Source organism: Micropterus salmoides, unplaced genomic scaffold (assembly GCF_014851395.1).
Source record: "Micropterus salmoides isolate LMB-PRFRI ecotype aquatic unplaced genomic scaffold, ASM1485139v1 Ms_hic_scaffold_15, whole genome shotgun sequence".
NCBI classification, from domain to species: Eukaryota; Metazoa; Chordata; class Actinopteri; order Centrarchiformes; family Centrarchidae; genus Micropterus; species Micropterus salmoides.
Genome location: NW_024040596.1, coordinates 18471767 through 18486356, shown reverse-complemented (window position 1 = coordinate 18486356; position 14590 = coordinate 18471767). Strand labels below are relative to the sequence as shown.

At 38.7% G+C, this 14590-nt stretch overlaps 2 protein-coding genes across 3 annotated transcripts; one reads left to right on the top strand and one right to left on the bottom strand.

The window, feature by feature from the left end:
* Nucleotides 1–1095: 1095 nt before the first annotated feature.
* LOC119903548 (growth hormone-regulated TBC protein 1-A-like) lies at nucleotides 1096–6590 on the top strand. Of its 2 annotated transcripts, none has more exons than XM_038719802.1 (8): nucleotides 1096–1337; nucleotides 1855–2009; nucleotides 2092–2250; nucleotides 2581–2705; nucleotides 3126–3222; nucleotides 4307–4479; nucleotides 4579–4764; nucleotides 5272–6590. In XM_038719802.1, the coding sequence occupies exons 1-8, from the start codon at nucleotides 1276–1278 to the stop codon at nucleotides 5380–5382; spliced, it is 1068 nt and encodes a 355-aa protein (XP_038575730.1). In that variant the 5' UTR covers nucleotides 1096–1275; the 3' UTR covers nucleotides 5383–6590. The 2 variants fall into 2 exon arrangements, with proteins under 2 accessions (XP_038575730.1, XP_038575731.1); XM_038719803.1 differs by having other exon boundaries at nucleotides 1098–1337; nucleotides 1858–2009.
* A 679-nt stretch (nucleotides 6591–7269) lies between these two features.
* lamp1b (lysosomal associated membrane protein 1b) lies at nucleotides 7270–14237 on the bottom strand. The gene is made up of 6 exons (XM_038720808.1): nucleotides 13848–14237; nucleotides 10965–11158; nucleotides 10735–10863; nucleotides 10469–10535; nucleotides 9231–9398; nucleotides 7270–9149 (listed from the first exon to the last, which is right to left on the bottom strand). Exons 1-6 carry the CDS (start codon nucleotides 13906–13908, stop codon nucleotides 9010–9012), a joined length of 759 nt encoding a protein of 252 aa, XP_038576736.1. The 5' UTR covers nucleotides 13909–14237; the 3' UTR covers nucleotides 7270–9009.
* Nucleotides 14238–14590: the final 353 nt, after the last annotated feature.

The following is a 14590-nucleotide window of genomic DNA, read 5'->3' as shown; positions in this document are numbered from 1 at the left end:
GATTTTGTCTGAAAGCACATTAGGAAGGGGTCTTTTAATGGCCAGAATGAACAGGAGGAATGACTGTAGCAAGAAAAATCTGTTTCAGTGTAAATAAGAGCACCTAACTGCTGTTCTAAAAGACAAACACAAAAAATGTGAACCAAAGGACACTATTGGGATGCCCTCTGTATTGTGTCTGGGAATTTGGGGGATGTTAACAATCTTAGGATGAGTATGCATTTTACAGTTCCACCACATTATATTAAGGGGATTAAACAGATGTTTTGGCCACTTGGGGGCAGCGGAAACAGGTTGTGAACATTTGACATGAAAATCGCCTTATAAAGTAGATATGGATGGAGCAACATCAGCATTTATGTTTCTGACTACTTTCCTATTAGCTTTGTTTTGGAGGGAACATCTGTCTCTTTAAATGCTAAATGCTCCACTGTGTTCACCAGCTACTTGCTAGCTTTGTCCGTCTGCTTTTTGGTGCTGAGCAGAATGTGAATTTAGACATTATCAAAGATTTTATGCTGAAAGATTCTTTCAGCATAAAATCTTTGATAAGTTCTGAATGAAAGTTCAGTGAGAGTAAACCAAAACAGAAAAGGTTGTGGGCTGCAAAACCAAAATAATGACAATTTATCATTAATTATCATTGTTAGCATTGTTATTTTTTATTACAGATAACATGTTTAAACAGTTCAAAGAATATGTATCCCCGTTTTGCTAAACAGTTATATATTTCCTAGGGGTGTTGTGTTGCAGTGGTGGAATTTGGACTCATGACTAGTTTTTCTTCAACCCTAGTTAGGAAATAATATTTTACCAATAACAACAATATGTTGTTCCTCAAATGTAAGTTGCTCTAGATAAAAGCGTCTGCCAAATGAGTAAATGTAAAAAGGAAGAAACCAAAATTTGAAATGAGATGACTGTTGTCAATACTACTATTACCATTATTCCCATTACTGTTGCTACTACTCATTATAATGGACAGTAATATTTAAGGGGAAATACAAGCAAACATTACTGTTTCTCTTCCTCAAAATGTTTTGCAGGCAAATAAAGGACATACCTGCGGATGTTACCCGGCTGCTAGGTTACTTAAACTAGCCCCTCCTCTCACTCTAAATACTGTAAGGTGAGACATTTGAAATTCAGGCCGCTTTGTTATTTACTTTGACAGCAGCCAGTACTTTTCCAATTAAGACAAATGAAATAGCCTCCTCAGTGCATCAGTTGGTTAAAGCCTGGGTGGACTACTGTACCTGCAGTACATGACGCACAATGGAAATGGAAATGAAAGGAAATGCTTCCCAACCACTTACATGCAATGTTGGCAGTGGAAGGTGAGCTTTATGTTGATGTGTTGTTCACTCCATCTACATGTTTGGTCTTTCGTTTACTTATGTATATTCTTGATGCTTCCTTCCTGACTACCTGTTATTTACAGCAGCTTCCTTCCTCATCAACCGACTGTATTTGCACTTTAACTTAACTTAATAAACTTGTAAAGCTGCTATTAGAAGCCAACTACCAAGCTTAGTAAATTATTATAGCAAAGAGTTGTTTTGTGGAGAATACATGACATTTCTGAGGTTATTTCTGAGTTTGAATTTTGCTCCTTGCTCCTAATCCCACTTGAAAGTAATCTAAAACTGACTAATCACCCAGGTATGGCATTTGATCTCCGTGCTACAGAAACCCTACCCAGTGGTGGCTGTTGTAGTGTCTGTCATCAGGGAATAGGAGAGAGAAAGAAGGGTGGGGAGGAAAGTGACCCAGATGTCAGTCCTTTTCCACAGTTGTGCTTTGTGCACTGTTGTTCATTTGTATGTGGTACTTGATTGTGTGGTTTTGCCACAGCAGGATTGACCCCTATGGCTTTGAGAGACCTCACGATTTTGAACCCTACAAGGAGATGATGAATGAGTATGAAGCTGTCCTCAATAGAAGGTCGATGAGATGGTCCAAGCTCCTTCAAGAGAAACCCCATGTGGAGAAGAACTTGACAAGCACAAGTAAAATACATTCAAACACTGTTTTGATGCCATCTGGCACTCTGTTGTTATGAGATGTAATTGTAAAATCTTGTTTTGGAAGTGAAAAGGTTTGTGCGTAAAGGTGTGCCTAACGAGCACCGCACCAGAATTTGGATGGCAGCCAGTGGTGCAAAGGAACGACTGGAGAGCAACCCGGGTTATTATCAGTCTCTGCAGGCCATGGAACACGACTCCAAGCTGAAAGAAACCATTCATACAGGTGTGACAACAGGCCTTTTTCATATTTTGACATGTCACAGAAAGCCACAGGTGTGAATAATATAGTTAGAAATGACTGAATTCCATTTAGCTGCTTCATTTTCAGGGTTCTGGTATCGTGCACAATGGGCCAGTGACACATTGTCATGACCTACTGCGACCCTTGAATAGAACGAAGCCATCATTAATGATATTAGTAACACCTGTGCTTTCCCTACTATTACATGACAAAATATCTGTTGTCCCTCTTCTTAAAAAACACCCATACCTTAACTTGTATCAATACACAGGTCCATATCATAGTACAATTCTTGTCATGTCTTTTGGGCAGACATGCACAGGACCTTTCCTGATAACGTCCTCTTCCAGAGCAAAGGAGAAGCAAGCCTGCAGACGGCTCTGTACAATGTGTTGGTGGCCTACGGACACCATAATAAGGCAGTGGGGTACTGTCAGGTGAAGTAAACACTTTCACAGACAAGAGTTGAATCTCCTCCCATTTACCATAACATTTGTTTACCCAAAGAACAGGACTGGCTAGTTCCTTATTCATTTAAATACCCTGGACACAACTTCACTAATCCATGTCAGCTTCCTGTAAAGCAAATCTATTTTTGATGTATACTGAAAGCACAGAGCTTTCCCTTCAGGGATGAATAAAGTATCTATCTGTCTATCTGTCTGTCTGTCTGTCTGTCTGGTGACACAATCAGATCTTTAATTATGCTTTTGGAAATAAGTTGTTGCTGGAGATGTCCTGCATAAAATCTTCCATGTATTTGGCTCCATGTGTGTTTTTGTCCATAAATCAATCAATGACCTATTAGCCAGTGAGTTCACACACAGTCAGATCATTGTTGTCTCTGTTTATTCCAGGGTATGAACTTCATTGCAGGATACCTCATCATCATCACCAAAGATGAAGAGAAGTCCTTCTGGCTCATGGATGCATTGTTGGGCAGAATGCTCCCAGGTAGAGGCTTTTTTTAATGCTCATGCGTGCAATTAAGGTCCCTTTACACCCCTATAGGTGTTTTCAATGTCTGAATAGAGGTCTGCTCAGGCTGAAATTGATGTATCAATAAAAATGGTATATGTAGGTGTGAGTTGTCCGGCCTTTATGCTCAGACTGTACACACCCACAAAGTCCTGAGAGGAGGTCTAATCAACAACATAAGGTGGTGCAGGACCTTTAATCAACCAAACTTTATTTGTATAGCACACCCGCCTCTCGCTCAGTGTCAGCTGGGATTGGCTCCAGCCCCCACGCGACCCTGCATGGATAAGTGGTTATAGATAATGGATAAATGGATAAATGGATTATATGCTGTACTGTGCTTTACAGTAAGTGAATGTATAATACCAATGAAGAAGGAAAAGAAACACTGAAAGGCAAAAGGCAAGGCAAGTTGTGTAAAATCTCTTCTAAAATGAACGGATTAAATAAAACAAGTTAAAAGAAGCCTTTAGACTTAAATATCTGTAAAAACACGTGATTAGCTCTTTGCTTTGGTCCAATTAAAGCAATCACAGCAGCATGCTTAACAAGTACAGACTTTTAGTCTGAGAGTAGTGCATGACAGTTATTTAAGCCTGCACACAACAAATGTTGAAATATTCTGCATGATCTTCTCTTGTGGCTATTTTATATTTTATAATAACATTCAAATATATTTGCCTGTGTTGTACAGTCCTTCTTATTTGAACCAATACCTTCCAGTGTTTTATCCTGGACAACTTCGAGTAGATTAGGGTTTTTTAAGGTAATCAAGGCAGATAAATATATTTGTTGTAATGACTATATAGAATTGTGTGCCATGTGCATAACAACCCTCGTTGTAATATAAAAGAGTAGGGGAACCAGGTTGGAGCCTTGTGGCACTCCAAGTGGAATATTAATTCTTGCAAGAACTTCCAGACCAACACGACAATCTTAAACATTTCCATTTTAGAAACAAAACCAATTCACAATTGTGCTTGATAGACCGACCAACAAGTATCACTACTGCACTCAGATAGGAAAAAAGCTGAAGTTATCTGCTTTGGGGATATTGTAGACTACTACAGCCCGGCTATGTTGGGTCTGAAGACTGACCAGGAGGTTCTTGGGGAGCTGGTCAAGACTAAAGCTCCTGCAATAGGACAGCTCATGGCCCAGTATCCTGGCATATGGACTCTGGTGGTGTCACGCTGGTTCATCTGCCTCTACATTGACATACTACCAATTGAGGTGAGGAAATGTTAGGGTATAATGTTAGAGACAAATGAGGAATTCATGGTGATGCTGAAGCACAACATTTTACAAACGTCTTTATTGTTTCTTGTACAGACCGTTCTGCGGGTCTGGGATTGTCTTTTCTATGAGGGCTCCAAGGTTCTTTTCCGTGTTGCTCTGACTCTCATCATCCACCACCAGCCAGAGATCCTAAGAGCTCGCTCTTTGATGGACGTGTGCGAGTGCTTCAAACAAATCACCTGTGGAGCTTTCACTCTGGACTGCCACAACTTCATTCAGGTAATGAGAAACGACAGTCAGAGAAACAAATGAGAAAACACTGGCCCATTTTTTTTGTTCTGATGTAATCAATCCAATTAGCTATTCCCTGCTTAAAGTAGTTCAAACATCAACACCAGTTCTCCATCACTGGCAAATGTTCGCAAAAGGTCGACTTGCATTAGTGCTTTAGGGCTGCAACAAAGAAAACTAATTATTTTGGTCCTTAAAATGTACAAAAAAAAGGGAAACATTTGGATAAAAAGTTCCTGGAGCCCAAGGTGATGTCTTCAAAATGTCTTGTTTTGGTCAGATAAAAGCTCTAAAACCAAATATATACAATATACTATCATATAAGACAAAGGAAAGCAAGGAATCCACATTTGGGAGGCTGGAAGCAACACACTTATGGCTTTATTTTCTTGAGAAAATCTGTAGATCAATTAAATTACTCAATTAATTGTTTCAGCTCTAAAGTGCTGAACATTAATCTATTTGGTGACATTCTCTCAAACTCTGTTTTTACAGAAAATCTTTACAGAACCTGGGAGCCTATCTATGGCAACTATTGATAAACTGAGAGAAAAATGCAAACAACGAATACTGGAGGAAGAATCTGGACCACTGTCAGGCTTTTGATCCACCGCTGAATATCTGCTTAACCTGCTTTCATTCAGTATAATAAAGTAACACTGTGTGCAAACATAATGGACATATTGGTGGATATTTGGTTGCTTTTCTTAACAATTGTTATTTTACTCTAATCCAGTTGCCTGGATGTTCTGAATCTGTTCAAATGATATTTGTGAACCTTGTCTTTTGCTTGGTTTCACATGTTTTGCTGCTATAGATACTTGAAGATAATCACACTTGATGCTCTGTAGAAATTTTAATTTGAAATTTTACTACATTGTATTGTTGAATTATTTTACAGAAGTAGTATGGGAATGATTTTTTTTTTACTGTGGAGAGTAATAGTTGGGAGAATGCAATTTGAATTTTCAGTCTTACGGGGAAAAGAAGAAATAATGTCTCTTGCAGTGGAACACTGTTCTAACCGTCCATTTCTCTTTAAGAAGTAAAATTAGATGTATAATTTGGTGTGGTAACTGCTGTCCTTATTTACAAAACCTTGTGTGGCACGTTTTTATTGTTAACAGAAATTTAATAATTCAGATTTAGCTCACCTCAAAAGGCCTCTGCCAAACAAAGATAAAGAGAAGTGGTAATTGTAGTGTTACATGATAGTTCAGTATATTAAGTTTAGAAATCTCCTAGGACTGCTGAGTCACAGAAAAATCGACTAAACTGTGAAAATAATGTCTTAGTCACAAAAAAAAGCAGTTCAGACAAATGGCTTATTCTCAGTTATTCTATACTCACTAACACCAATTTTCTACCCCACATCATTATTTTTTTAATGATCTTAACATCGATCTAGCTTACTACGATGTGCTACGATGCCAAGTGGCTCATGCCAGCCAGAAATCAATTGCATTTGTTAACTCTATCTTTCATTGTTGATTGGCCATTTGCCCGAGTTAAGAGTTTATGTCCAAACTAGTTAGGTTTTGATCCAAGTAATCATGGTGCAACCACTTTTAATAGCTGATTTAGTTACAATCAAACTAGTAGTTACTACCCTTCCAGAGTCGACTTCATACCCTAACTTTACTATAGCTAGTGCAACCCAGTGCTGGAAGTTATTCAGTGAAATAAACAAATGCAAAATAAACAACTTTAAATATTCTGATATGAAATAATATCAATATATAGCTATTTGTAAGTCCAAAGAGCCTACAGCCATGTACAGACAGATGATGGACAGATGATGAGACAATGGGGCCTCCAACCCCTCTGACATTCTGCAGGAGCAGGGGAAAATAAACTCCATGTCATTTTTCTTGAGTCTTGTTTTTAGTCATTTTAGTCATCACCTTCTTATTCTGAAAAGGAGGGGGACTCCCCACCACCCACCCCTCTTGCCCTGCCCATGCAAATCTGGAACATGGACCAAAAATATACCTTTTCCTGGTTTTATTCAGATAATTCAGTGAACATGCTTCCTGTAAGATGCATGATTTGTCAAAGGCCTTTGAACAACTTTCCCCCACCCTGCATTTACAAACAGACCAACTCTTTGACAAGACAAATACATATGAGCCAGGTACTGCGCTTTGTTTTATGAACGGTTTCTGTGCCCAGATGTGATCAAACTTAAAGTATTAAAACACTGCACTTCAGAGTCCTGCTGGCTATGAGTCTCTAAGACTCATTCACACCTCAAGGACATAAAGCCTGCATGGCTGACTTAATCAAACCTCAAAACTAAAACTGTTGTTTAACTATTCAAGAAAGGGAAATTTATTCTGATTCTTTACACATTTTTGTAATTTAGACATTATTTTTTATTGAGAACACGATGCATTTCCAGTACCACAAATACCGGTATCTAAAGAGCCAAACAAACAAGACCATCCAGGAACAGGTTTGACAGCACACAAAGTAAAACAAGAAGTGAAACAGCCTCATTCATTCACTTTTATTGACCTCTGCTTTAGAAAACAGTTCAAACAAATACATTAAAACCTTATTAAATCATTACATGGCTATATAGATGACAGAGCGGAAAAAAGATACATCAAAAATGCATATCTACAGTACTAACAGTACATGAAGGCTACGTGAGACAATGAGAAAATGTCCCAAACATGGCAGCACACAGTGTCAGTGAGCAAGTACCTCTGTGCTATTGGCTTTACTTCAGTCCCATCTATCTTACAGCTGGGAAGGCACTGATGAACAATGACCAGAGCATTTTGGTCACTTTAATCATTACATGGGGCCGTTTCTCAGGACTTTAGTGCAACTTCTTTCCCTTCAGCAAACAAAATCCCAAGTGGGCCCATATTCAGGGAACAAAAAGAAACAAACAAAACCACCCAGCGAACTATAACACTCATCATGATCTTACAGTGATGTCCTGAGATTATCCATCCTCCTAAACCAACAGTACAGTTTTTAATGGTTTAAGCAACTCTAGTTGTGCACATTGTAACAGCAAAATCCAAAAGAGTGGCTACTATGATGTAAAGGAATGGTTTGATATTTTGGGAAATTCACATTCTTGCCGAGAGATAGTTGAGAAGATCAATACCACTCATGTCTGTACTGTAAATATGAGAATAAATATGTTGTGGTTATACAGGGGGTTATGTGACACACTTATTTTACTGAAATAGTTTGTCACATAACCCCCTGTGAAACCACATGTCGTTTTTACACTTCGTGTTTGTGTAAACAAACTAAACAGAACATGATGATCAGTGAGCCTTGCAGACAGATTTTGTTATCTTTCCTGTCTTTGTGCTAAACGAGGCTAACTGCCTGCTGGTTGTAGCTTTCCATTAAGCAAATATGAGTGGTATCTTCTCATCTAACCCTAAATATGCCTGTTTCCCAAAATGTTATTCCTTTAAATAAAGTGGTAAAAAAAGAAAAAAAAACCCACTTCAGCCCAAACACAATATTCTTACAAAGCTGACCACTGCAGCTATGGATTCCATTCAAAATGTGTTGAGTACCTTAATATGAGACGGGAGGACATATCAGTACTAATAACAGTGAGCAAAATCATTTCCTAAATGCATCTTAACTAACTTTCAGGAGCAGGTTACTGTGTTTTTAGTGTTTTCCCTAAAACATGCATACTTGACTTACATGTAGAGTACTAGAGTAGAACAGTCACGATTTTTTTTTTTTTTTTACTCTCTCAAGTGGATTAAGTTAAACAGCCAGAAATATTCCCTTTGTATTAACAAACCTCATTTAAGGCAAGACCACTAAAATGGTCCCCCCCTAAAGCAGATTAACAATAAGAAAAGCTACAGGAGCGATTCCCTCAAATTCTACAGTCCCTCAAAATTCCTTTCACAGAAATCATAAATAGTACAACACAATGTGAGGACTCCCATGGACCCTTTGATCAGCATCCACACCCCTGCTTTACATGGTACCAGTTTTTCCTCATTTCATTTCAATCTCCAAACAAAGTCCCAGTTTTTTTATGACAGAGTGGGTCAGTTCAGAAAGAGCATATCAACTTCCACAATGTGATAATGACTAGTGTTACTGATGAGGGCTAAAAACTGCACACACATGGGGCTATTAAGGATGTAGGAATAGAGGAAAGGGAGGAGTGTTAAGTGTCATAAAACAGTGGTTAATCTCAGGGGTGGGGATAGCGCGCTCCAGCGACAGGTGACCTCAGATGGTCTGGTAGCCAGCATGGCTCCTCTTCCTGCCAATGAGGTAGGCCAAGAGCACGATGAGGACAAGACCTGCTAAAGCTGCTCCGACTATGATGGGGATCAACATGTCATCTTCATCCAACTGGCATTCCTCAGCTGAGAGAGTAAAAAAATAAATTAGAGCAAGAAAGCAGTCGATTTAGTTCATGACATTACTAGTGGAACAGAGGCGTTTACCTGCTCCAAACCGATCTCCGGTGAGACCGAAGGGCTGCACCTGCAACTGGAAGGTGTTGATGGACAAATCCTTGACCACGTTCAGAGTTTGTTCCTCGCGGCACATGTATGAGAACCCCAGGGTGCCCCGCAGGTAGTCCAGGCTGTGGTTGTTGGCTGAGAAGGGCTCTATAGCAGAGGACAGAACAGGCAGTGATTACCAGAGTTCAGTAAAACAAAAAAGGAAGAGAGACTTGAGACAAAATGTGAAGAGGGAAAACAGATTTCAATGAAAGGAGATCCACCTTAGAGAAGGAGGAAGATTAAAGAAAGATTTCACCAGGGGGGTTTTCTTGCATAAATAGAATGCACTTTTTTGTTGAAGATCTGATGATCTCAAAAGTAACTGCATCCATTAAAATAAGAGATCAACTCTTGAGTAGTTGAAATAGCAAGACTACACTCGAGCCAATTGGCATGACCCACTAAAAGAAGTACAAAATGTTGTAAAATGTGTTGTGGACAGAATACAGGAGAAAGAAACCTAAGATGGAGGGAAGAGTTTTAGATCAGCTAATTGACTGAATGAGTTTGTGGTTGACAACAGGAAGGAAACATGTGGATGCATTCTTGCAGTTATTTCTGTTCTAAAAACATCTAACTCGCATCTTACTGTTGTCGTTAATGTATGGTTTACTCAGTTGTTTACTTCTGTTGCATCTCCCTCTCCCCCTTGTTTCCAGTCATCGCTCTACTGTCTGAATAAAGGCACTAAAAAGCCAGCTAAAAATACCAATAATGTATTATAAACTAATAACAATAATAATATTCAGTTACATTTTCAATGTGCCGAAAGAAACAACATACAGGATTTGAGACCACAACACTGTAAAAACAACAAAAAGATTTATGTATAAATATTAGATTGGGACCTGTCTTGTTTAAATTATAAAAAGGAGACAAATGTGTGTCAATGTTACCGATGCCGCTTAAACTGATTACTTTGGGCCTCTGGAAGAAGGAAAAAATGTTAGAAACACCTTTCACTATGATGCAACTAAATATTTCATAATGGTAGGATTTATTGCAGGGCTGCGGCATTAGATTGCATTTCTGTTTTTTCTGACATTTCAGATCTTCTTAGGTATAACATATGAGGGGGTCCTTTGTAATATATACTATTTGACTACAAATATTTGAACACCCAACTCACAGTCAGCTATATAGTTACACAAGGCCTAACACATCAGTGCACTCACCTTTCATGTCCAGCCAGGCTGCTGACAGAGACACTTCACTCAGGTGGTACTTATTGGATGTAGTATTCTGGAGAAAAATAAGCAAGGCCCGCTTAAGTCAGTAACACTGCAGGAAGGAGAGTTTACCTCAAACTCCAGCTGCCATCTAGTGGTTGTTACCAGTACAAGGTAAAAAATAAAGCAAGAAGAGAAAAGGCACTGGGGTTTTATGCACATGGCTGTGATATCTTAAAAAAACAAAACAAAGGGCAGATGCAGTAACTTACCAGGGTGAAGAAAAGGGTGAGGTTGGTCTTCTCTGCATCTGCTGTGATACGCAGGGAGGCGCTCTCTGAGTCACATGATCCAGAGGACTTCGTCGCATTGGGCTGAAGGTTCACAACATCCTGCACAGTCTGCAAATAGGCGATGGAACATTTAGCATTTCAAACTCGTTAATGTGTCCATATTTATTTTGCACTAGTCAGATAACTTTTGCGTGTTTGTAATTGAGCACCTTATTCTGGGAGAGAGAGTTGAAGGTGATGTTGAACTGGAGACCCATGGATGCCAGTAAACAGACGGTACCATTGCTGCTGATGACCTGGTAGTTTCCTCTTTCAGGTCTGCCGATGTCTTTGTGCGGTGCAGCAGTGGTTTGAGCCGTTGTGAGCGGGGCAACAGTAGCAAAACTTTGGTGCAGGACGACAGCTGCAGGAGATATTCAGTCGTGAGTGCAGAATTACAGAGATGCAAGGGGTTCAAAACTGAACACAAACGCAAGGTTTCTGCAGGGTTCACCAATTTGAGACTTTAAGACCTTTTAATATCACAGAATGCAATTTAATACCCAATTCACAATCATATTTCCTATTACTTCAGTAATATACAGTTGTGGTGCCGTCTTTTCCTTCATTCTGGGCCAACAAAAACTCTTGATTATGCGACAAAAACTGATGATCACAGGACAAGTTGGACATATGCTTGTAAAACAGTTCTCTATAATTAGGTTGTAGCAAACAGAGTGTGCGACTGTGCCAACTGAAACTTCATTAAGGATTAAAACAACCTCCTGCACACACAATCCACTGTCAACCAATCACACTTTTAGTTCATAGGTGTGCAACTCCTCCCGACAGCCTGCATTCGGGGGCAATCCAGGAGTTTTAATTTCTAAATGTATTTTCTACAAAGTCTGCTTCTATTTTCACAATGCTATTTTTTGTGATACCCCTTTTCATCACAGTCTGTAACTGTTAATTAAGACAAACAGGGCAGAACCACTGTCTGCCTGGACAATCTCCATCTCCATAAAGTGTACATTCTTCTGCACTGAATTCAGGTGAGTAAAATGTGCCGTTTCTGAGACATGCAGCAACATAAAAAAAAATAAATAAATAAAATACAACTGTCAGAGCTTGATTATAATCTGAAGAAAAGAAAAAAATCACAAGACTGATAGTTTTTTTTTTTTTTAAAGTAGTTTACCGTTTCCTTCTGTCGGTGAACTGGTCTGAACCACTATGGGGTGCTTCTTCCTTACAAAGTTCACTGAATCGCACACTGTGTAGTGTAGTGTGGTGGTGGGGTTGAGGAGCTTCAGTTATACATTTTTGACTAAATAAGCAAAGTAATTAAAATCTATCTAGGTGTACTTATCCATCTTCAACAAAAATCTAGGTGTTTGCGATTGCCTCTATAATACACATGGACAAATTAAAGAACTCCTGTCTTATATTATACCACTGTGTCCATGAGCAACATTATACAAAACCATACGTACCCTACTCTTAATACTCTATGCTGTAAAACTGACTAGGACAAAGTTAATGACAGGAAATTTATAAAGAAACAAGTACGTTGAGAAAAAACTGAGACCTGAAGACAAGACTTTTAGATGACTTAATGTTAATTTATAAAACATAATGTTGTTTATGTACTATTGAAACATTTCCTATCAATATGAGACAAGATATGTTATTTTCAAATTTGAATAACAGGGGAAAATGGCAGTCAACTAAATACACTAAGAGAAGGGAAACCTGTGATCCTCTATTCTGAGATGTTTCATTGTTGTGGGCCACACTATTATAGGCACAGCTAGTTGCCAGGGTTATTAACAGCACATTTATTTTTACAACCAGGTTTTATACTAGTAACTACAGCTGCCAGATAAATGTGGTGGAGAAAGTAAGAACATAGCTGCAACTAACAATTATTTTCATTATAGATTAATGCCAATTGTATTTGCGATTAATCCTTTTGGTTGAGAAAAGGTCAGAAAATTGTGAAAATTTTCTCAAGAGCCCCATCTAATGTTTACTTTAAATTGCTTGTCTTGTCCAACCAACTTCTGATAACCCAAAAGATATTCACTTTACCTTCTTAAAGGAGTTACAAAACCAGCAGATATTCTGTCAATCAACTATTCAATCAAGTTTCAAATTGTGTTGCAACTTTAAGTATAAATACAATACCTGCCTTTGAAATGGCATAAAACTTAAGACCCTCTCCAAAATGTTTTACTTCTTGCTACTTCTTTTGGAGGACTCTAGTTTTCCACATTCATCTGCTGCTGGAGGAAATCGAGGACATGGACGTACGAGTAGGATCTATATATTTAAAAACATTTAAATAACTATTTCAGGCCCAAAAAGGGTCCATGTTTGTGAAACAGAATTAGCTTTACCTTGTTTCCTTTCATATGAATCATCTCAAGACCCAAAAGATGTAAACAGACCATTCAACCCCCATGTTGTGACAAAACTAACGTTAACTAAGAAGGAGAGTGAGCAGATTATAATTTCATTACTATTTAACAAGGTCTATTCCGGTAAAGTACAATTACTGGTGTAATTAAGTACATAACTTGAGCTTTATGCCCAAATACTTTCCACCAATAATAATAGCAAACCTCCATTTTGATTTTGGATTATCAAAAGAAACTGACTCAAATATACCGTTAATCTTCCCCCTAGTTTCTGGTTGGACCAGTGAAGAAGCAACACAGACTTGGAGATTTAACCTCTGAGATACATTTTCAACATTACTGACTGAACAAATTGCACTGAGAAGGACGCTAACTATAACGGAGAGACGTGAACTCAGCATTATAAGAGCCAAACAACATTTAACGTTAAAAAACCAAACACAAGAAAACACGTTAACTAAGGCGCGTGGGCCTGACAAACCACTCACAACAATAGACTACATATCCCTGTAGTTTAAAGTCTTACAGCAACATACAGCGTGTACTGTAGTATTTGCACGTTACCTTTTTACTAGTCTAGTAAAGGAAGGTTATCTGTGACCTCTGGAGTTGGTAAAGTTAACTTAACGTTACTGTTTTGATCGCCAGGTAACCGTAGTTAATGTCACATTAAACGGAATCAAAACTCACCTAAAATCAACTGTAACGTTACCCCCAGGCACCAAGACTGGACACCGGCGCTCTGCGTCATGTTCTTCCGTTTTCTTGCTTCGGCGCTTGTCGGGACGAAATCACAGCAACACAACAACAGACAGGCTACCGTTAGGTAGTAAGCTAGGCTCGGGGATGCTGTGCTAGATAGGCTAACGTTAGCGTAGCTACAACAGCTGGAGAAAATAAAAGTCAACCGCGCCGATTTGTTGGGGTGATAAAGAGCTAGCAGCAAAATGTAGCAAAATCCTGTTACGTTTCTGGCTACACGTTTTAACTTTTAATCTCTGTTTAAAGCTAGCCGTGAGGTAAATTTTGCTCGCCTTTTAATACTTCATCACCTCCACCACTGTACAGACTGACATCAGGATCATGTGACAGAGAGGCTGTTTAAGAAACACTCAGAATGTCACGTGGTAAACAGCAGCCACCCAAAATTTAAGGATAAATTCAGGGTTTTTTTCTAAATAGTCTTAATATTACACTGATATGTCCTTATCATGGATGGATAATCCGATGTGTTATTATGCATACATGGCCCTTATGCAGTGGTGCAACGTACATTTACTCAAGTACTGTATAAATACAATTTTTAGGTACTTATACTTTACTTTAGTATGCTCATTTTAACCCACTTCACACATGTACCCCACTAAATTTAGGAGTCTAATTAAAGGCAGGTTATCTGTGACCTTTGGAGTCTGTAACATTATTGTTTTGCT